This window comes from Coregonus lavaretus (assembly GCF_964263955.1).
Source record: "Coregonus lavaretus genome assembly, chromosome: 28".
Classification (NCBI taxonomy): domain Eukaryota; kingdom Metazoa; phylum Chordata; class Actinopteri; order Salmoniformes; family Salmonidae; genus Coregonus; species Coregonus lavaretus.
Window position 1 is genome coordinate 15,394,410 of NC_140015.1, and position 22,690 is coordinate 15,417,099.

The 22,690-nt window shown below is 42.6% G+C and overlaps 1 protein-coding gene across 1 annotated transcript; it reads left to right on the forward strand.

Annotated features, from left to right (window-relative positions):
- Positions 1–160: 160 nt before the first annotated feature.
- On the forward strand, positions 161–22,004 carry LOC311104361 (SUMO-conjugating enzyme UBC9-B). The gene is made up of 7 exons (XM_084146176.1): positions 161–292; positions 5,643–5,724; positions 7,749–7,832; positions 8,206–8,278; positions 9,538–9,647; positions 19,296–19,375; positions 19,587–22,004. The coding sequence occupies exons 2-7, from the start codon at positions 5,659–5,661 to the stop codon at positions 19,645–19,647; spliced, it is 474 nt and encodes a 157-aa protein (XP_084002302.1). The 5' UTR covers positions 161–292; positions 5,643–5,658; the 3' UTR covers positions 19,648–22,004.
- The last annotated feature ends 686 nt before the right edge of the window (positions 22,005–22,690 follow it).

Below are 22,690 nucleotides of genomic sequence, written 5' to 3' on the forward strand. Positions count from 1 at the left end.
CAGAATATTCAATGTTTCATGTTTTTGTTAAATAGCTATCTCATAATACTTTTTTGATGGTAGCAATTTTATTACTTCCACTCTTAATAAGAAACACCTTGTAGATCATTAATTGTCCTATCAAGTAATTAGTGCAAATTGTTTTCAGGCAATAGCAAGTAATCAGGTCCTATGTAGCTTGGGCTAAATGTCTGTTTTTTTTTCAGGAGGGAAACGAGTTAGATTCAATTTTTTGGGGGGCCACCCGAGTGTTCTTAAAAAAATATAGCTAGTGATTTTTATCACACTGAAGGTAAGTGTTTGTTGCCCATTGAGAATGTTTTTTGTTTTTTAAAAGTCCGTAGTCGGTGTACATTTTCGTGTTTTTGGTTTGGGGTTTATGAAGCTAACGCTAGCTAGCTAGAAAGCTTGCTACAGTTAGCTAGGCTACAGTAGTTGGCTGACTAACTAACTACGCTATCCAGACGGAAGACAAACACTTACATTTACGTTAATGTTAAACGTCACGTACCGATGCCTGTTATTTTATCTCGGCTTTGATATATGTATTTAAATGGGTAAAGGCTTCATAAACTGGACTTCTATGAAGCTAACATAGCCACGAAATGTGACGGCTGAGAGTGCGCAGTTGCACACTTGTTTAGCGGCTTTTCGTGCCAGAATTGCGCAGAGTTGCGTATTCGCTTTGGACAACAGAAAGGCTGTGCGATTGTGTAGCTACCGCTGTACAAGTTATCCAATCAATATATAATTAATGGGCATGTGTTTGTCAACAAAATAAGCTGCTATAGTTAACATGTTAGTTGGCTACATTGTTGCATTTCAAATACAACCAACGTTACCTGTTAATGCTAACTTTACTTTATTCAATTCCCGCTGAGTGATAACATATCTCGGTTGTGAGAGTGTTATTCCTATAACTCAAGGGCAAAGTTTCCCCTGTCATTATATTCTATGTCTCTCAATCTTGTCAGCATATTGATAGTGGCACATTCAAAAGATGAGTTGAGCTAGTCTGGTATGAAGCTTCAATACTATAGCTTTTCTACACTAGGGGCCCTAGCTACCTACAATAATCAGGCTTCCCAGATAATGTAAAATATTTTCACCACCAGATTATTCATCTTTTATTTGGGTTTTAGATTGTTCTATGCAAGCAATGCTTACAGTATACTCATAGAAAAAACGGTTCCAAAAGGGTTCTTCGGCTGTCCCCATAGGATAACCCTTTTGGGTTCCTAGTAGAACCCTTTACACAAAGGGTTCTCCTATGAGGACAGCTAAAGAACCATTTTAGGTTCTAGATGGCATTTTTTTTTTTTTTTTTTTTTGAGTGTAGGAGAAGCAAATTGGATGTAGTCTCACAGTGCCATCCGTTTTGTCACCAAAGCCCCATATACTACCCACCATTGTGACCTGTACGCTCTCATTGGCTGGCCCTCACTACATATTCGTCGCAAAACCCACTGGCTCCAGGTCATTTATAAATCACTGCTAGGCAAATCCCTGCCTTATCTTAGCTCATTGGTCACCATAGCAACACCCACCCAGTAGTATGCGCTCCAGCAGGTATATCTCACTGGTCATCCCCGAAGCCAACACCTCCTTTGGCCGCCATTCCTTCCAGTTCTCTGCTGCCAATGACTGGAACGAACTGCAAAAATCTCTGAAGCTGGAGACTCTTATCTCCCTCACTAACTTTAAGCATCAGTTGTCAGAGCAGCTTACCGATCACTGCACCTGTACACAGCCCATCTGTAATTAGCCCACCCACCTCATCCCCATATTGTTATTTATTTTTGCTCATTTGCACCCCAGTATCTCTATTTGCACATCATCTTCTACACATCTATCACTCCAGTGTTAATACTAAATTGTAATTATTTTGCACTATGGCCTATTTATTACCTTACCTCCATAATTTACTACATTTGCACACACTGTATATAGATTTTCTATTGTGTTATTGAGTGTAAGTTTTTGTTTATCCCATATGTAATTGTTTTTTTTCCTCACTGCTTTGCTTTACCTTGGCCAGGTCGTAGTTGTAAATGAGAACTTGTTCTCAACAGGCCTACCTGGTTAAATAAAGGTGCCTACCTGTTGAATGGAAGTCAGTTTTACTTTTTACTACACACATGCCTAATGGCTGTGATAACAATACCGGTCAAAAGTTTTAGAACACCTACTCATTAAAGGGTTTTTCTTTATTTTTACTATTTTCTACATTGTAGAATAAAAGTGAAGACATCAAAACTATGAAATAACACACATGAAATCATGTAGTAACCAAAAGTGTTAAACAAATCAAAATATATTTGAGATTTTTCAAATTGCCACCCTTTGCTTTGATGACAGCTTTTCACACTCTTGGCATTATCTCAACCAGCTTCATGAGGTAGTCACCTGGAATGTATTTCAATTAACAGGTGTGCCTTAAAAGTTAATTTGTGGAATTTCTTTCCTTATTGCGTTTGAGCCAATCAGTTGTGTTGTGACGAGGTAGGTGGGTTATACAGAAGATAGCCCTATTTGGTAAATACCAAGTCCATATTATGGCAAGAACAGCTCAAATAAGCAAAGAGAAACGACAGTCCATCATTACTTTAAGACATGGTCAGTCAATCTGGGAAATGTCAAGTACTTTGAAAGTTTCTTCAAGTGCAGTCGCAAAAACCATCAGGCGCTATGATGATACTGGCTCTCATGAGGACCGCCACAGGAATAGAACACCCAGAGTTACCTCTGCTGCAGAGGATAAGTTCATTAGTTACCAGCCTCAGAAATTGCAGCCCAAATAAATGCTTCACAGAGTTCAAGTAACAGACATCTCAACATCTACTGTTCAGAGGGGACTGTGTGAATCAGGCCTTCATGGTCGATTTGCTGCAAAGAAACCACTACTAAAGGACACAACTAAGAAGAAGAGCCTTGATTGGGCCAAGAAACACTAGCAATGGACATTAGACCGGTGGAAATGTGTCCTTTTGGTCTGGAGTCCAAATTTGAGATTTTTGGTTCCAACCGCCGTGTCCTTGTGAGACGCGGTGTGGGTGAACGGATGATCTCCGCATGTGTATTTCCCACGGTAAAGCATGTTGGAGGAGGTGTGGGGGTGCTTTGCTGGTGACACTGTCAGTGATTTATTTAGAATTCAAGGCACACTTAACCAGCATGGCTACCACAGCATTCTGCAGCGATACGCCATCCCATCTGGTTTGGGCTTAGTGGGACTATCATTTGTTTTTCAACAGGACAATGACCCAACACACCTCCAGGCTGTGTAAGGGCTATTTGACCAAGAAGGAGAGTGATGGAGTGCTGCATCAGATGACCTGGCCTTCACAATCCCCTGACCTAAACCAAATTGAGATGGTTTGGGATGAGTCGGACCGCAGAGTGAAGGAAAAGCAGCCAACAAGTGCTCAGCATATGTGGGAACTCTTTCAAGACTGTTGGAAAAGCATTCCAGGTGAAGCTGGTTGAGAGAATGCCAAGAGTGTGCAAAGCTGTCATCAAGGCAACGGGTGGCTATTTGAAGAATCTCAAATATAACACTTTTGGTTACTGCATGATTCCATATGTGTTATTTCATAGTTTTGATGTCTTCTATTATTCTATAATGTAGAAAATAGTAAAAATAAAAACCCTTGAATGAGTAGGCGTTCTAAAACTTTTGACCAGTAGTGTACAATGAGGGACAAAAGTATTTGATCCCCTGCTGATTTTGTACGTTTGCCCACTGACAAAGAAATGATCGGTCTATAATTTTAATGGTATGTTTATTTGAACAGTGAGAGACAGAATAACAACAAAACAATCCAGAAAAACGCATGTCAAAAATGTTATAAATTGATTTGCATTTTAATGAGGGAAATAAGTATTTGACCCCCTCTCAATCAGAAAGATTTCTGGCTCCCAGGTGTCTTTTTATACAGGTAACGAGCTGAGATTAGGAGCACACTCTTAAAGGGAGTGCTCCTAATCTCAGTTTGTTACCTGTATAAAAGACACCTGTCCACAGAAGCAATCAATCAATCAGATTCCAAACTCTCCACCATGGCCAAGACCAAAGAACTCTCCAAGGATGTCAGGGACAAGATTATAGACCTACACAAGGCTGGAATGGGCTACAAGACCATCGCCAACAGCTTGATGAGAAGGTGACAACAGTTGGTGCGATTATTTGCAAATGGAAGAAACACAAAATAACTGTCAATCTCCCTCGGCCTGGGGCTCCATGCAAGATCTCACCTCGTGGAGTTGCAATGATCATGAGAACGGTGAGGAATCAGCCCAGAACTACACGGGAAGATCTTGTCAATGATCTCAAGGCAGCTGGGACCATAGTCACCAAGAAAACAATTGGTAACACTACACCGTGAAGGACTGAAATCCTGCAGCGCCCGCAAGGTCCCCCTGCTCAAAAAAGCACATATACAGGCCTGTCTGAAGTTTGCCAATGAACATCTGAATGATTCAGAGGAGAACTGGGTGAAAGTGTTGTGGTCAGATGAGACCAAAATCGAGCTCTTTGGCATCAACTCAACTCGCCGTGTTTGGAGGATGAGGAATGCTGCCTATGACCCCAAGAACACCATCCCCACCGTCAAACATGGAGGTGGAAACATTATGCTTTGGGGGTGTTTTTCTGCTAAGGGGACAGGACAACTTCACCGCATCAAAGGGACGATGGACGGGGCCATGTACCGTCAAATCTTGGGTGAGAACTTCCTTCCCTCAGCCAGGGCATTGAAAATCGGTCGTGGATGGTTATTCCAGCATGACAATGACCCAAAACACACGGCCAAGGCAACAAAGGAGTGGCTCAAGAAGAAGCACATTAAGATCCTGGAGTGGCCTAACCAGTCTCCAGACCTTAATCCCATAGAAAATCTGTGGAGGGAGCTGAAGGTTCGAGTTGCCAAACATCAGCCTCGAAACCTTAATGACTTGGAGAATATCTGCAAAGAGTGGGACAAAATCCCTCTTGAGATGTGTGCAAACCTGGTGGCCAACTACAAGAAACGTCTGACCTCTGTGATTGCCAACAAGGGTTTTGCCACCAAGTACTAAGTCATGTTTTGCAGAGGGGTCAAATACTTATTTCCCTCATTAAAATGCAAATAAATGTATAACATTTTTTACATGCGTTTTTCTGGATTTTTGTTGTTATTCTGTCTCTCACTGTTCAAATAAACCTACCATTAAAATTATAGACTGATCATGTCTTTGTCAGTGGGTAAACGTACAAAATCAGCATCGGATCAAATACTTTTTTCCCTCACTTCCCTCACCTCCCTCATGAGCAACAATCTGCATAATGATAACGAAAACAACATGAAGGACTGAGTTCATATTGAACACATTTAGGCTAGGTCTCAGGTTTGTCCCTTTGGAACCTGTGGATGTGACCTAGATGAAGTGGCTGCAGCATTGTGAGCTGTCTGAGCACCACATTTGGCTGTGCTCTGTTATCCACAGACCAGTAACATTAATTGAGCAAGTGTCAGAGAAACGAAAACCAGCTGAACTTATCTGTGGGCCGAACTTGTGCATCACATCTAAAATTGTTTATTTCAATAGAACTGTACACCATTGTTGATCCCTTTTGTTTAAAATCTGAAATGTTTTTGATTTAGGGAGTCGTCACAAGTCATGTCTGGTATAGCCTTAAGTCGTCTTGCACAAGAAAGAAAGGCCTGGCGAAAAGACCATCCTTTTGTGAGTATCAAGGGACTTGGGTGGAAGTCTTTTTCATATCAACAGTTCCTTTTGCATATAAGCCTATCTGGATCTTTAAGGGCATGTGTCATGTTGGAAGACCTGTTTGTAGAAATTTGTTTTCTGGATAGTAGTCTATTCCAGAACGTGTTACACTATGCCAAGCAGAGCTGTACTGCCCTGGTTGAATAAACTTTTTATTGATCCCAGATGGGAAATTGGATTTGTCACCAGCATAAGACTCTTACAGGGGGACAACACAGACACATGCCTACATCTGAACACGTACTGCATTACTGATGGCTGTTGGTACTGACGCACTAGCCTACAGTCGTGGTCAAAAGTTTTGAGAATGACACAAATATTAATTTTCACAAAGTCTACTGCCTCGGTTTTTATGATGGCAATTTGCATATACTCCAGAATGTTATGAAGAGTGATCAGATGAATTGCAAAGCCCCTCTTTGCCATGAAAATGAACTTCATCCCAAAAAAAACATGTCCACTGCATTTCAGCCCTGCCGTAAAAGGACCAGCTGACATCATGTCAGTGATTCTCTCGTTAATACAGGTGAGAGTGTTGACGAGGACAAGGCTGGAGTTCACTGTCATGCTGATTGAGTTAGAATAACAGACTGGAAGCTTTAAAAGGAGGGTGGTGCTTGAAATCATTGTTCTTCCTCTGTTAACCATGGTTACCTGCAAGGAAACCCGTGCCGTCATTGCTTTGCACAAAAAGGGCTTCACAGGCAAGGATATTGCTGCTAGTAAGATTGCACCTAAATCAACCATTTATCGGTTCATCAAGAACTTCAAGGAGAGCGGTTCAATTGTTGTGAAGAAGGTGTCAGGGCGCCCAAGAAAGTCCAGCAAGCGCCAGGACTGTCTCCTAAAGTTGATTCAGCTGCGGGATCGGGGCACCACCAGTGCAGAGCTTGCTCAGGAATGGCAGCAGGCAGGTGTGAGTGCATCTGTATGCACAGTGAGACGAAGACTTTTGGAGGATGGCCTGGTGTCAAGAAGGGCAGCGAGGAAGCCACTTCTCTCCAGGAAAAACATCAGGGACAGACTGATATTCTGCAAAAGGTACAGGGATTGGACTGCTGAGGACTGGGGTAGCGCTCACCTTGCCTTCTCCGAACAAGCTTTTTTTCCAGATGCCCCAAATGATCAGAAAGGGGATTCATCATTTTCTCTGAATCCACTTTCCGATTGTTTGGGCCATCCGGAAAAAAGCTTCTCCGGAGAAGACAAGGTGAGCGCTACCATCAGTCCTGTGTCATGCCAACAGTAAAGCATCCTGAGACCATTCATGTGTGGGGTTGCTTTTCAGCCAAGGAAGTGGGCTCACTCACAAGTTTGCCTAAGAAAACAGCCATGAATAAAGACTGGTACCAACACATCCTCTGAGAGCAACTTCTCCCAACCATCCAAGAACAGTTTGGTGACGAACAATGCCTTTTCTAGCATGATGGAGCACCTTGCCATAAGGCAAAAGTGATAACTAAGTGGCTCGGGGAACAAAACATCGACATTTTGGGTCCATGGCCAGGAAACTCCCCAGACCTTAATCCCATTGAGAACTTGTGGTCAATCCTCGAGGCGGGTGGACAAACAAAAACCCACAGACTCCAAGCATTGATTATGCAAGAATGGGCTGCCATCAGTCAGGATGTGGCCCAGAAGTTAATTGACAGCATGCTAGGGTGGATTGCAGAGGTCTTGAAAAAGAAGGGTCAACACTGCATAAACTTAATGTAATTGTCAATAAAAGCCTTTGACACTTATGGAATGCATCTGACCAATATCTAAAAACAATGAAGCAGCAAACTTTGAAGACCAATACTTGACAGTACATGACAGGTGACTGTGCTGTTAACAGGTAGCGCTGCCAACTAAACACATTGAGTTACGCATCCATAGAGGGTAGGGGGCTAAGGATTGATTCTGGGCAGGGCCATAGTTGGCAAGTTCATGGAGTTGGACATTTAACGTGTTGAACAATATCTCTTCCCTCTCCCTAGGGGTTTGTTGCTGTGCCAACAAAAAACCCAGATGGAACAATGAACTTGATGAATTGGGAGTGTGCCATCCCTGGAAAGAAGGGGGTAAGAGTCTCTCTCTGCAGTGAGCGCAGATCACTTTCTCTGTATATGTATTGTAGGTACCACTATGTTCAGACTGGAGGAAGCGATCACTCATATGCAGCTTAAGTTGGCACTGTATGGTGTTTTTCAACTGGACAGCAGATTTTGTTTTAATACAACTAAGCAGGGTGTTAACTGGTTGTAGGCGACTACAAGCACTTCAGAGTACGGTATTTAATGTCTGTATACTGTTAGAAACTGTAAAGCTGCTGGATGACCAATGAACCAATGTTAATTGATTAACACAGATGTGCGATGTTCTCATTGCTTCACTATGAACAACTCTACAGTTACCGAAGGAGTGTTGACCAAGTTGCTGTATTTCTCTCCACAGACACCATGGGAGGGGGGCTTGTTTAAACTGCGAATGCTCTTCAAGGATGACTATCCTTCTTCACCTCCAAAGTGTATGTTTTCTCTTTTTAAAAGTCCAATGCAGCTGTTATCTATATCATTTATGGGTAACAATTAAGTTATTTACTGTGACTGGTGTCCCCCACGATGAAATCTGGGAGGGGACTGTGGATTTGTCTCTGTATATTAGTCACACGTGAAATCTCAGACCGTACTGGCCTGATTTTGATTAAACTTGGGTGAATGCTGCGTCTTGCCATAGAGCTCCAGCATTTACAAAATTACACTGATTAGGCAGATGGTGGCGCTATAAGAGATTTTGAAAATGCAAACTTTCAAAGGTCATGCCCCTCACTCCGTTTGACAGTCATGAAATTCAGTACATGCTTCCCTCTCTTCACAAGGAACATATTTGCCTCGGTGATCCATAAGGTCTGCCATAATGTATTTTCCGCCATCTAGAAATGTGTGAAACACTTAGTGCTACTCTTCTGGCACCAAATTACGGCTCTACATGAAACTTGATATGGCATCTATGGACAAAGGTCTCTCAACGCAATACCTAACACTAGTACCTAAAACATGGCCGCTATTGACCAGTAAATGTTCACGTGGACGTGGTCTGGCACACAAATGCATATAAATCAGTCAAGGATGTTCTTATTGTAACAACTTGGTACACACGTTGCAAACACTGTTAAGAAGCCAACATAAGCAAGAGCATTTATATCGACCACATGGTGGTGCTATAACGGACAATGTTTTTGTCTATCTGTTTGACTCTGATGAAATTTGGCACACATGCTCAGGGATATGAGTCTAGCTAACCCACATGATATCTCAGACACCACAGGCCCGATTTGACAACTTGGGTGAATGATGAGTCTTGCCAAATGATTGCCCCAAGGGGCGCTGCATCATTCGTGTGGGACGACATGTTTACTGTTGCCAATAGAATGGCCAACAAACAAAAATAGCTTAGCGAAAAGCAATTGCTCAAGCAATAATTTAGCTAGGACTGGTTGTGTGAGTGGGTAGGGGAACTCGGTTTTGAACTCTCCTTATTGGTCTAGTAACTAATTTTACCAGGCAGGCTGAAACTCCATCCCACCAAAACAGGCTGAAATTTCAGGCTCTTACACTAAAAGGGCATTATCATTTTCAGTATTATTCCAACCTCATAGTGTGGATAGAGCGAGGGGGAGATATCTATCAAATCACGGCGTTTAATGAACTGTAAATAAGTGCAAACTGGAATTTTCTCCAGATTGTGCTAACAATCTAATAATTATATTTTCTCCACTCTTGGTAGGCAAATTTGAGCCCCCTTTGTTCCATCCAAATGTATATCCCTCTGGTACAGTCTGTCTATCGATTTTAGAGGAGGACAAAGACTGGAGGCCGGCCATCACTATCAAACAAGTAAGAGCTTTCATCCAAGACCCTTCTCTGGTTTTAGCGTTTTCTTTGCATATAACCCTAGGAATGGTAAATACACTCCACTCTGTATGTATTTGGACAGTGAAGCTAATATTTAAAATTTGCCTGTATACTCCAGTGTTTTGGATTTGAGATCAAAGTTTCATATGAGGCGACGGTACAGAATGTCACATTTTATTTCAGGGTGTTTTCATACAGATCTGTTTTTAATCATTTGAGAATGAGTGCATGTCAGAGCAAAAACCAAGCCATGAGGGCTAGGGAATTGTCCGTAGAGCTCCGAGACATTATTGTGTCGAGGCACAGATGTGGGGAAGGGTACCAAAACATTTCTGCAGCATTGAAGGTCCCCAAGAACACAGTGGCCTACATCATTCTTAAATGGAAGAAGTTTTTGGAACCACCGAGACTCTTCCTAGAGCTGGCTAAACTGAGCAATCTGGGGATAAGGTTCTTGATCAGGGAGGTGCCATCAGAACCTGATGGTCACTCTGACAGAGTTCCTCTGTGGAGATGGGAGAACCTTCCAGAAGGACAACCATCTCTGCAGCACTCCACCAATCAGGCCTTTATGGTAGAGTGGCCAGACAGCAGCCACTCAGTAAAAGGCACATGACAGCCCGCTTGGAGTTTGCCAAAAGGCACCTAAAGGATTCTCAGACCATGAGAAACAAGATTCTCTGGTCTGAAACCAAGATTGAACTCTTTGGCCTGAATGCCAAGCGTCACTAGTCAGGATCAAGGGAAAGATTAATTGAGCGAAGTACAGAGATCCTTGATGAAAACCTGCTCAGGACCTCCGACTGGGGTGAAGTGTCACCTTCCAACGGGACAACGATCCTAAGCACTCAGCCAAGACAACGCAGGACTGGCTTCATGACCAGTCTCTGAATGTCCTTGAGAGGCCCAGCCAGAGCCCGGACTTGAACCCGATCGAACATCTGGAGAGACCTGAAAATGTCTGTGCAGCGACGCTCCCCATCCAACCTGACCGAGCTTGAGAGACTCTGCAGGGAAGAATGGAAGAAACTCCCCAAATACAGGTGTGCCAAGCTTGCAGCGTCATACTCAAGGCTGTAATCGCAGCCAAAGGTGCTTCAACAAAGTACTGATTAAAGGGTCTGAATAATTACGTAAATGTGATATGTAATTATTTTTTTATATATACATTTGCAAACCTTTCTAAACCTGTTTTTGCTTTGTCATTATGGGGTACTGTGTGTAGATTGAGGGGAGAATATTTTTTAAAATAAAAATCCATTCTAGAGTAAGGCTGTAACAAAACAAAATGTGGAAAAATGTAATGTTCTGAATACTTTCCGAATGCGCTGTATGTACATATAACTAGGAATAAAGTGACTTGGCAACAGGATAGATAATAAACAGTAGCAGCAGTGTATGTGAGTTAGTGCAGAAATGGTCAATGCAGATAGTCCGGGTAGCTATTTAACTAGTTGAAGTTGGAAGTTTACATACACCTTAGCCAAATACATTTAAACTCAGTTTTTCACAATTCCTGACATTTTAATCCTAGTAAAAATTCCCTGTCTTAGGTCAGTTAGGATCACCACTTTTATTTTAAGAATGTGAAATGTCAGAATAATAGTAGAGAGAATGATTGATTTATTTCAGCTTTTATTTCTTTCATCACTTTCCCAGTGGGTCAGAAGTTTACATGCACTCAATTAGTATTTGGTACAGTGAGGGGAAAAAAGTATTTGATCCCCTGCTGATTTTGTACATTTGCCCACTGACAAAGAAATGATCAGTCTATAATTTTAATGGTAGGTTTATTTGAACAGTGAGAGACAGAATAACAACAAAACTCCAGAAAAATGCATGTCAAAAAAGTTATAAATTGATTTGCATTTTAATGAGGGAAATAAGTATTTGACCTCTCAATCAGAAAGATTTCTGGCTCCCAGGTGTCTTTTATACAGGTAATGAGCTGAGATTAGGAGCACACTCTTAAAGGGAGTGCTCCTAATCTCAGTTTGTTACCTGTATAAAAGACACCTGTCCACAGAAGCAATCAATCAATCAGATTCCAAACTCTCCACCATGGCCAAGACCAAAGAGCTCTCCAAGGATGTCAGGGACAAGATTGTAGACCTACACAAGGCTGGAATGGGCTACAAGACCATCGCCAAGCAGCTTGGTGAGAAGGTGACAACAGTTGGTGCGATTATTCGCAAATGGAAGAAACACAAAAGAACTGTCAATCTCCCTCGGCCTGGGGCTCCATGCAAGATCTCACCTCGTGGAGTTGCAATGATCATTGCAGTATGAAAAAGTTTGCACTAACTAACTAAGTCGCTCTGGATAAGAGCGTCTGCTAAATGACTAAAATGTAAATGTAACGGTGAGGAATTAGCCCAGAACTACACGGGAGGATCTTGTCAATGATCTCAACGCAGCTGGGACCATAATCACCAAGAAAACAATTGGTAACACACTACGCCGTGAAGGACTGAAATCCTGCAGCGCCCGCAAGGTCCCCCTGCTCAAGAAAGCACATATACAGGCCCATCTGAAGTTTGCCAATGAACATCTGAATGATTCAGAGGAGAACTGGGTGAAAGTCTTGTGGTCAGATCGAGCTCTTTGGCATCAACTCAACTCGCCGTGTTTAGAGGAGGAGGAATGCTGCCTATGACCCCAAGAACACCATCACCACCGTCAAACATGGAGGTGGAAACATTATGCTTTGGGGGTGTTTTTCTGCTAAGGGGACAGGACAACTTCTCCGCATCAAAGGGATGATGGACGGGGCCATGTACTGTCAAATCTTGGGTGAGAACCTCCTTCCCTCAGCCAGGGCATTGAAAATGGGTCGTGGATGGGTATTCCAGCATGACAATGACCCAAAACACACGGCCAAGGCAACAAAGGAGTGGCTCAAGAAGAAGCACATTAAGGTCCTGGAGTGGCCTAGCCAGTCTCCAGACCTTAATCCCATAGAAAATCTGTGGAGGGAGCTGAAGGTTCGAGTTGCCAAACGTCAGCCTCGAAACCTTAATGACTTGGGGAAGATCTGCAAAGAGGAGTGGGACAAAATCCCTCCTGAGATGTGTGCAAACCTGGTGGCCAACTACAAGAAACGTCTGACCTCTGTGATTGCCAACAAGGGTTTTGCCACCAAGTACTAAGTCATGTTTTGCAGAGGGGTCAAATACTTATTTCCCTTATTTACATTTACATTTTAGTCATTTAGCAGACGCTCTTATCCAGAGCGACTTACAGGAGCAATTAGGGTTAAGTGCCTTGCTTAAGGGCACAGCGACAGATTTTTCACCTAGTCAGCTCGGGGATTAGAACCAGCGACCTTTCGGTTACTGGCACAACGCTCTTACCTTATTAAAATGCAAATAAATGTATAACATTTTTGACATGCGTTTTTCTGGATTTTTGTTGTTATTCTGTCTCTCACTGTTCAAATAAACCTACCATTAAAATTATAGACTGATCATGTCTTTGTCAGTGGGCAAATGTACAAAATCAGCAGGGGATCAAATACTTTTTTCCCCTCACTGTAGCTTTGCCTTTAAATTGTTTAACTTGGGTCAAATGTTTCGGATAGCCCTCCACAAGCTTCCCATAATAAGTTGGGTGAATTTTGGCCCATTCCTCCTGAAAGAGCTGGTGTAACTGAGTCAGGTTTGTAGGCCTCCTTGCTCGCACATGCTTTTTCAGTTCTGCCCACACATTTTCTGTAAGATTGAGGTCAGGGCTTTGTGACCAAGCTTTAACTTCCTGACTGATGTCTTGATGTTGCTTCAATATATCCAGATAATTTTCCTTCCTCATGATGCCATCTATTTTGTGACGTGCACCATACCCTCCTGCAGCAAAGCACTGCCACAGCATGATGCTGCCACCCCTGTGCTTCACGGTTGGGATGGTGTTCTCCGGCTTGCATGCGACCCCCTTTTTCCTCCAAACATAACAATGGTCATTATGGCCAAACAGTTCTATTTTTGTTTCATCAGACCAGAGGACATTTCTCCAAAAAGTAAGATCTTTGTCCCCATGTGCAGTTGCAAACCGTAGTCTGGCTTTTTTTTTATGCCGGTTTTGGAGCAGTGGCTTCTTCCTTAATGAGCAGCCTTTCAGGTTATGTCGATATAGGACTCGTTTTACTGTGGATATAGATACTTTTGTACCCGTTTCCTCCAGCATCTTCACAAGGTCCTTTTGCTGTTCTGGGATTGATTTGCGCTTTTCGCACCAAAGTACGTTAATCTCTAGGAGACAGAACACGTCTCCTTCCTGAGCGGTATGACGGCTGTGTGGTCCCATGGTGTTTATACTTGCGTACTATTGTTTGTACAGATGAACGTGGTACCTTCAGGCGTTTGGAAATTGCTCCCTTGGCTGATTTTTTTTATTTTTTATTTTCCCATGATGTCATGCAAAGAGGCACTGAGTTTGAAGGTAGGCCTTGAAATGCATCCACAGGTACATCTCCAATTGACTCAAATTATGTCAATTAGCCTATCAGAAGATTCTAAAGCCATGACATTTTCTGGAATTTTCCAAGCTGTTTAAAGGCACAGTCAACTTGGTGTATGTAATCTTTTGACCCACTGGAATTGTGATAGTGAAATAATCTGTCTGTAAACAATTGTTGGAAAAATTACTTGTCATGCACAAAGTAGATGTCCTAACTGACTTGCCAAAACTATAGTTTGTTAACAAGACATTTTTGGAGTGGTTGAAAAACTAGTTTAATGACTCCAACCTAAAGTGTATGTAAACTTCAACTGTATATAGCGTTCTTATGGCTTGGCGGTAGAAGCTGTTCATGGTCCTGTTGGTTCCAGACTTGGTGCATCGATACCGCTTGCCGTGCGGTAGCAGAGAAGTCTATGACTTGGGTGGCTGGAGTCTTTTAAAAAAAATGTTGGGCCTTCCTCTGACACTGCCTGGTATAGAGGTCTTGGATGGCAGGGAGCTCGGCCCCATTGATGTATTGGGCCGTACACACTACCCTTTGTAGCGCCTTGTGGTTGGATGCCAAGCAGTTGCCATACCAAGCAATGATGCCGCCTGTAAAGATGATTTTTAATGGTGCGGCTGTAGAACTTTGATCTGAGGGCCCATGCCAAATCTTTTCAGCCTCCTGAGGGGCAAGAGGTGTTGTCATGCCCTCTTCACAACTGTTGCTGTATGTGGAATATGCTAGATCCTTAGTGACGTTGACACTGAGGAACTTGAAGCTCTCGACCTGCTCGGACTACAGCCCTGTCGACGTGAATGGCGGTGTGCTAGTCCTTCATTTCCTGTAGTCCGCGATCAGCTCCTTTGTCTTGCTGACGTTAAGGGAGAGGTTGTTGTCCTGGCACCACACTGCCAGTTCTCTGACATCCCTGTAGGCTGTCTCATCGTTGTTGGTGATCAGGCCTATCACCATTGTCGTCAGCAAATGTAATGATGGAGTTGAGCGCTGTGGGGCCCCAGTGTTGAGGGTCAGCGTGATGGATGTGTTGTTGCCTACCCTCACCACCTGGGGGCGACCTGTCAGGAAGTCCAGGATCCAGTTGCAGAGGGAGGTATTCAGTCCCAGGGACCTTAGTTTAGTGTTGAGCTTGGAGGGCACTATGGTGTTGAATGCTGAGCTGTAGCCAATGAACAGCATTCTCACATAGGTGTTCCTCTTGTCCAGGTGGGAGAAGGCCGTGTGGAGCGCAATAGATTGCCTCATCTGTGGCTCTTTTGGGGCGGTGTGAGTTGGTTTGGGTCTGGGATGATGCTGTTGTGAGCCATGACCAGCCTTTCAAAGCATTTCATGGCTACAGATTAGTGCTACGGGGTGATTGTCATTTAGACTGGTTACCTTGGCATTCTTGGGCACAGCGATTATGGTGGTCTGCTTGAAACATGTAGGTATTACAGACTGGGTCAGGGAGAAGTTGAAAATGTCAGTGAAGACACTTGCAAGCTGGTCAGCGCATGCTTATAGTACGCGTCCTGGTAATCCATCTGGCCCTGCAGCCATTTAAATGTTAACCTGTTTAAAGGTCTTCCTCACATCGGCTACGGAGAGCGTGATCAGTCGTCCGGAACAGCTGGTGCTCTCATCCATGGTTCAGTGTTGCTTGCCTCAAAGCGAGCATGGAATGCGTTTAGCTCGTCTGGTAGGCTTGCGTCACTGGGCAGCTTGCAACTGGGTTTTCCTTTTGTATTCCGTGAAAGTTTGCAAGCCCTGCCTCATCCAAAGAGCATCAGAGCCGGTGTAGTAGGATTCTGTCTTAGTCCTGTATTGGCGCTTTGCCTGTTTGATGGCTCGTCTGAGGTGTTCGTAAGCGTCTCACCTTTCCACAGAAGGGTCATATTAGTGTAGCCCAAACTGTTCGGATGCTACAGACCGAAGTTGGCAGATCGGCTGTACCGACTTCAGACGAGTCCAAGACGCTTGTGGGGGGCCGTAGAGCAAAACAGAACACCATCGTGTTCGTGAGAGAGGGGGTCATAATAGTTTTTAGGCCAAACCGTTCGGTTTGGTAGTCGAGTGAGTGGTGTAGTAGTTTTCTGTCGTTTGTAGCTAGTGCAGTAATGCCCACAAGGACAGGGTTACGACTCATTTGTGGCCCAAAAACAAGAAGCAAGCTTTGAAGTAGGAACAGTTTGTCTGGTTGAAGCGAGTGGCTTGAAGTATGGTAAGTCTACTGTATGCAGTGCTCATTTCACCCCGGAGGTCTTTGATGGCTTAGTATAACCAGTGGAAGTCAGGATTCAGAATGCGACTGACTGAAACCAGGTTCCTAGCGTGAATGTGAAGCCTGCTACTTCTATTACCTACCGGTGTGTCAGCAGTAATGGAGATAAACCAGCTAAATTCAATGTGGACTTACCTCCCTATATTGCTATTGGATTAGCTAGCTGACTCTCCCTCAGAAGGCCTCTTCTTTGACTTTGCTAGCTAACTCGGCCGTCAATTGGTAGGTCTCCGCTCTCTTTACTTTAGATCTGCTGGCTTTTGTCTTCTGTGGGTTCCTGTCTGTGCTAGACTAGTTGTTCTCTGCCCTACTATTTAGCTATGTAGACCGTGGTGGTTGGCTAGTTAGCTGGCTAGGCTAGTTGGCAGGCTAAAATAACTAACCGTAGCTGGCTGGCTTGCTGGCTAAGAACTGCATATACCGGTAACATTATTTGATAACTGGGTAGATGGCGTTAGGTGTTTCCAAAACTTTGGTTTACTTTAATCTAGCAGTAACCTAGGTGATGATAGCAGTGGAGGCTGGTGGGAGGAGCTGTAGGAGGACTGTGTCATTGTAATGGCTGGATGGAAAAAATGGAATGTAATCAAATTAATGCCAATACAATGAGCCTGTCCTCCTATAGCTCCTCCCATTAGCCTCCTCTGGTTGATAGCAACCGGCTGACTCACTATCAGGCTAGTTGACTTGCAAGCTAATTTGTAACAATACATTCATAAAGTATTTGCTTGTAAGTTGGCTGAATTTTATTGAGTGCAATTGATTGCGGCATTACTTTTGCATTCTTCGGAATTCTGATCAGTTTTAAATCAATAGAAAACTAAATAGGTTACGTTTATGCTACCTACCCTTTTAACCTGTTTTTTTGGTAATAATCACTGATCTGACTTTCAACTCTAAAAATTGAAATTGTGTTACAAATTTAACCAGAACCATGCACATCCACAAATAATGACAAACTTCTGGTAGCAGGCAATATAGAAAATTAACACAGGTCTCGAGCCCACCTGCTAGTGAGTAGCCAGCTAATCTTTATATTTAAAGTCTAGCCAAGCTGGAACTATTTGGTTGCTAACAGGGTAGAACAGTTGAATTATTATGAATACACCCTCCTGTCTCCAACTGTTTGAACAACAGCCTGTTCATTTGTTTAGATGTTGAAATCAAGTGGCCTACCTGGGTAAGATGCTTATTTCTCAGAATGAGAACGAGATGCCAATTCCTTATGTAGATGCCCATTGCACATATAAAACTGACTAGACTGCTAGCACATAAGCCTGGCTAAAATGCTGCTATTGGTATGTGATACCACACGCGACAAACTGAGACTTAATTTTCCACAATCCTATTAATTGATACTCCCTGCTTAGTAGGGTCTGCTCTGTTCTACATTTTGGGAGTTGAGACATAAGGGTATCGTTACAAAGGAGAAGTTCTCTATTACAGTAAAATAGGCTCAATGTGTTTCGGTGACCATATGACTTTGTTGGACCAAATGCAAATAACGAGTTGAAACTGCTTGTCAGAGGAGGACCTTACGTCTTTGTTGTGATTGGTGGGGGGAGGTGTTTGGTGTCTGCAAGTGGGAAGGAGCGAAGGAGATGAGCCCAAAAAGATAAGCGCTCATAAATACATTAACCTTTATTCTTGTGATACAGGCATTTGGAACATCGTGTCACTGGTACGTCCTCTGAGTATTTGCTTGTAAGCAGGAATCGGGAGGATGGAGTTATGGTGAGATTTGCCAAATGGAGGATGAGGGAGAGCTTTATATCTGTGTAGAGGGTGAAGGTGATCAAGAGTTGTTCTAGTTGCTCAGGTGACATGCTAGTAGAAATTGTCAAATGGATTTCAGTTTCCCTGCTTTAAAATCACCAGCCACTAGGAGCACTGCTTCTGGATGAGCATTTTGTTTGCTTATGACCCTATACAGCTCGTTGCGTGCGGTCTTAGTGACGGCATCGGTTTGTGTTGGTAAATAGACAGCTACGAAAAATATAGATAACCACTCACTTGGTAAATAGTATGTAGTGTCAAAAATTGTGTATTTGGTCCTATATTCCTTTCACACAATGACTACATCAAGCTTGTGACTCTACAAACTCATTGGATACATTTGCAGTTTGATTTGGGTTTTGTTTTGCCAAATAGGAACTGAATGGTGATTTGATGACTGAAGTAATTTTCTTTCTGTGAGAGAGGTCCCGACAATGCAATGATTTAAGAAATCATGAATGATGCCATTCATTTTACATTTTAGTCATTTAGCAGACGCTCTTATCCAGAGCGACTTACAGGAGCAATTAGGGTTAAGTGCCTTGCTCAAGGGCACATCGACAGATAGTCGGCTCTGGGATTAGAACCAGCGACCTTTCGATTACTGGCACAACGCTCTTAACCACTAAGCTACCTGCCGCCCCATTCAGAGGCTACAACAAAACATGTTAACTTCTCACCATTACCAATAACGGGATATTAGCGTTTTGGGTGGGGGTATGATCTTTGTGCCTCTAACCTTCTCACTTACCATGATTCACAATAATACAAAGTTTTCATTTCAAAACAGTAAAACGGATATGTATGAAAATACCCTTGAATAAAAGGTGACATTCTGCACTGTTGCCTCACATGAAACATTTGATCTCAAATCCAAAATGCTGGAGTGTAGAGACTAACATTTTTAGCTTCACTGTCCAAATGCATATGGAGATATACATTTACTTGAGATCTTTGCATCAGTGTGGATGCGAACTGCACTTGTGTATACAGGCGACTCTTGGCTGCAATGTAAACGGCTTTGCTGAGGAGGGCAGCATAGCTTCATGGTGGTTACTTATTAGGTGAAATTGAATAAACGCCATGGGAGGTTGCTAACACAAGATTTCCATTTAAACTTTGTTTTCATCCACAGATATTGTTAGGAATCCAAGAGCTCCTAAATGAACCAAATATCCAGGATCCTGCACAAGCTGAGGCGTATACAATTTACTGGTGAGTCTGCGGTATGAGCCAGTAGATATTTTAATTCAGTAAAATATTTGTCAAATATCAGTCCGAATAGGGTACACAGCTGCTGGCAAATCTTCTCATTAGCTTGTGCCCATCCTGGCCAATATTTTGATGTCTAGCTGTTAGCAAACATTGTTGCAAGGCTGTTAGTCGATACATTCCCCATAACATGCCTCCATCTCTTTCATTTCAGCCAAAACAGAGTGGAATATGAAAAAAGGGTTCGAGCACAAGCCAAAAAGTTTTCTCCATAAAGGTTCAAGACTACACAAGATTTAAGATATTGGTTTGCTGAGAATTTTTCTCTGCCCCCTTTTTGTCTGTCTCCAAAACTATGTCCATTGCACACCTATTTTGTGCTGCACTGTTTTAAAACTGAATATTTTGTGCCATTTCTCTGTCCATCACCCACCATTCTGATGCACCCCTTTTTCTTTTTGATTTGGAGGTCCTGGATTTGAAGGTGGACTATGCCGCCACCACAAAGGATTTTCCGTACTCCAACTGTGGTATTTTATCTTTTTTTTTTTTTTTTGCCAGAGCTCACGCTAGTCAGGAAAGACTGTACGAAATGGGAGAGTCACTTCTATTCATCTTTATTAATGTATTCAATGTTAGAATTACTTTGCTTATGTTCTGATAAAGGACGAAAACAGCCTCAATGAATCCCATCAATGGTAGTTTAGTGTATCTGCATCAGACTGTTAAGTTGTTTTGTTCCAAATATTTAGATTAAATAAAAATGTTTGTACAAAGCCAGTGTTAAAACATAGATGGACTCAGTTCCATCTTTCCCAATGCATTGTGTTGCCAGTTGAATGTTACTCTTAAAGGTAGACTTTGAGCAAAAATAACGGCTTTAGGCTGTATAACTGATCAAATCACAATCATACCAGGTCATTTTAATGCTTAGAAACAAAAATTGATGAAATAAGATATTTGGCTACAGAAGTGCCATTTCTTACTGATCTCTACAGCTTCTGTACAAAAACAAATCCTGTGACATGACATCACATACTGGAGGAGGTACTGCCTAGCTACAAGTGGCTAGCTTAGCTAATGAACTAGCTATGTTGGTCGCTGCATGCATGACCGAATGACACATGTTGATGAACCACCAAAGGCACACCCCATTTCAGTTTGAAAACTGAGAAAGCGGAGGAGTTGGGGCTGTTTTTTGTGCCTTTTAAAGCTGTTTGTGCATGGTAAGGATACTGGATTATATTAGTAATAGGTTTTGAGTGAATGTCAGGACCGCTCAAACGAGACTGTACCTATGGGACGAAATCTGGTAACCCTACATAAGGGACCCTTTTTAATGGGGGATGTAAAGGGTTTATAGATCCTGGCGGACCCTGATTTATTTGGTTTTCAGATTTAAATTGTTGGACATAAGACTAAAACACCAACAAATCAACTCCAAGTGATTTTAATTTGAGAAATCTGTTTCAAAGTATTCCCACGCATAATGGAGAGAAGTGATCGTAAGCAAGTTTTGAGATGATTGTTTTGTCAAGTATCTTTTTGGGCTTCTTGCGGTCAATTTGCAGTCAACAAATATTTGTAATTATGTTCCGGCACCCTGACCATCCGCTCAAGGGAATATCGTCCCGTGCTGAATCTAGTTGATGATCCCTGCTCTAAAGGGATAGTGAGATTTTGGCTATTAAGACATAAAAATGTTATCCATGAGTTCATCTGACTGGGCAGGTAGAAAAAGGCAAAATAGCCAAAATCTCGCTCTTATCCCTTTTAATCAATGTAACAAGGGCATAGTAATTGACTTCAGTGTGTGTGTGTGTTTGCGCATGTCACACCTTTCAAAGAGGGAATCCTCTTCACTCTACTCTAACCCCATGGGCCCTTATGATTGCATTCCACCTGCTGGTTACAGCTAGCAATTAACACCATGCAAATTCCAGGTTTTGTGATGCAAATTAAATCATTAGCGCATTCACCATCATGCACACTCCAGCTATACATCCTGTTTTGTGGCAGGTTTGCTCAGGAACACAAATCAGTGTTGATATTCCATTACCAACATGTTTATCAGGCTGTGTGATTTGAAGTTACTCATTTCTGTCTGATTTTTGTGAGGGTTTTTTGTCCCTTATTCCTTAGTTTCCTCTGATGCGCCTAGAATTGCTACTCTTACTGTATACATGAAAATAGATAACCAAAATGAGTGTCGCTGTGTTGATGAACCAAGCCGATTCCAGAAGGTGTTCCTTGTTTTGAAGTGGCATAGTTCTGTAAGTCAGATTTCTAATCAGCTTACTTCATCCACTACAGCAATCACTTTCAGAAAATCTCCTTTGTGTCATACTCACTAATAAGCATGATACAAACCTTGATTACACCTCAGTGACAAGGTGGTTTGTTGTGGATGGCTATTGATTTAGTCAGTGTTAAGTCAATGTTCGCTGCTTGTGGTGCTGTATGACAACCCCACATTAAAAAACGGGATGTGGATCAGCTTAAAAGGCATAATGAAAGTAATTTCAGGGTGAGAACAAAAAAATGGGTGAAATGGAAGAGCATTAATTACTATCTGCAGGGTGGCTTTATGGGGTGTCATCAAACATGGATTAAAGCTAATCATTTTTTGCCCAAAGTGCTTTTCCCCTCCTTACTCCCTAAACTAGGGGGCTTGTTATTTTAAATATGCTGTGCCATTGCCACTTCAAACCGTTCCAGCCAGCTGGGGCGGTGCACTAATGATGTGGCCATGGAAACGGAGCGGCCAGAGGGTCACCCTGTGTCTTATCACTAAGCACAAAACAAGGAAAATCCTTTGTTTGCAGATTTAGAGTTAGGATAGCTGACACAATGGAAGACAAACCAGATAAAACATGGAATAAACCAGAGGGAGGGACTAGTAACTCTATAATCTTTAATCACACCTAGGAGCCTTCAGGGTAGGTACAGTATATACATAGAATGTCTGCCCAATCCACTGCACGATTTTGAACAACATTCACAGTACAACGACAAACTTAATTGCGTATTCATTCAACCATGCTTATTTGCTGTGGAGGAATCTTACTTTTTGAAACCTGGTAACTGGGATGTGGGACAAGGCAGGCCAGGGAATCCTATACTAGGTTAATCAGCAAATGGAAGAGAGTCGCAACCTCTCCTTGACGTGTAGGTGGAGGAGGGAGTACAGGTGCTCCATCTAGCTACAACTTCAAAGGCCTATGACAGGGTTCTTCAATTCCGGTCCTGGAGGGCCGAAACACCTCTGTTTTTCATCCTCTCCTTCTAATCAGGGGCTAATTCAGACCTGGGACACCA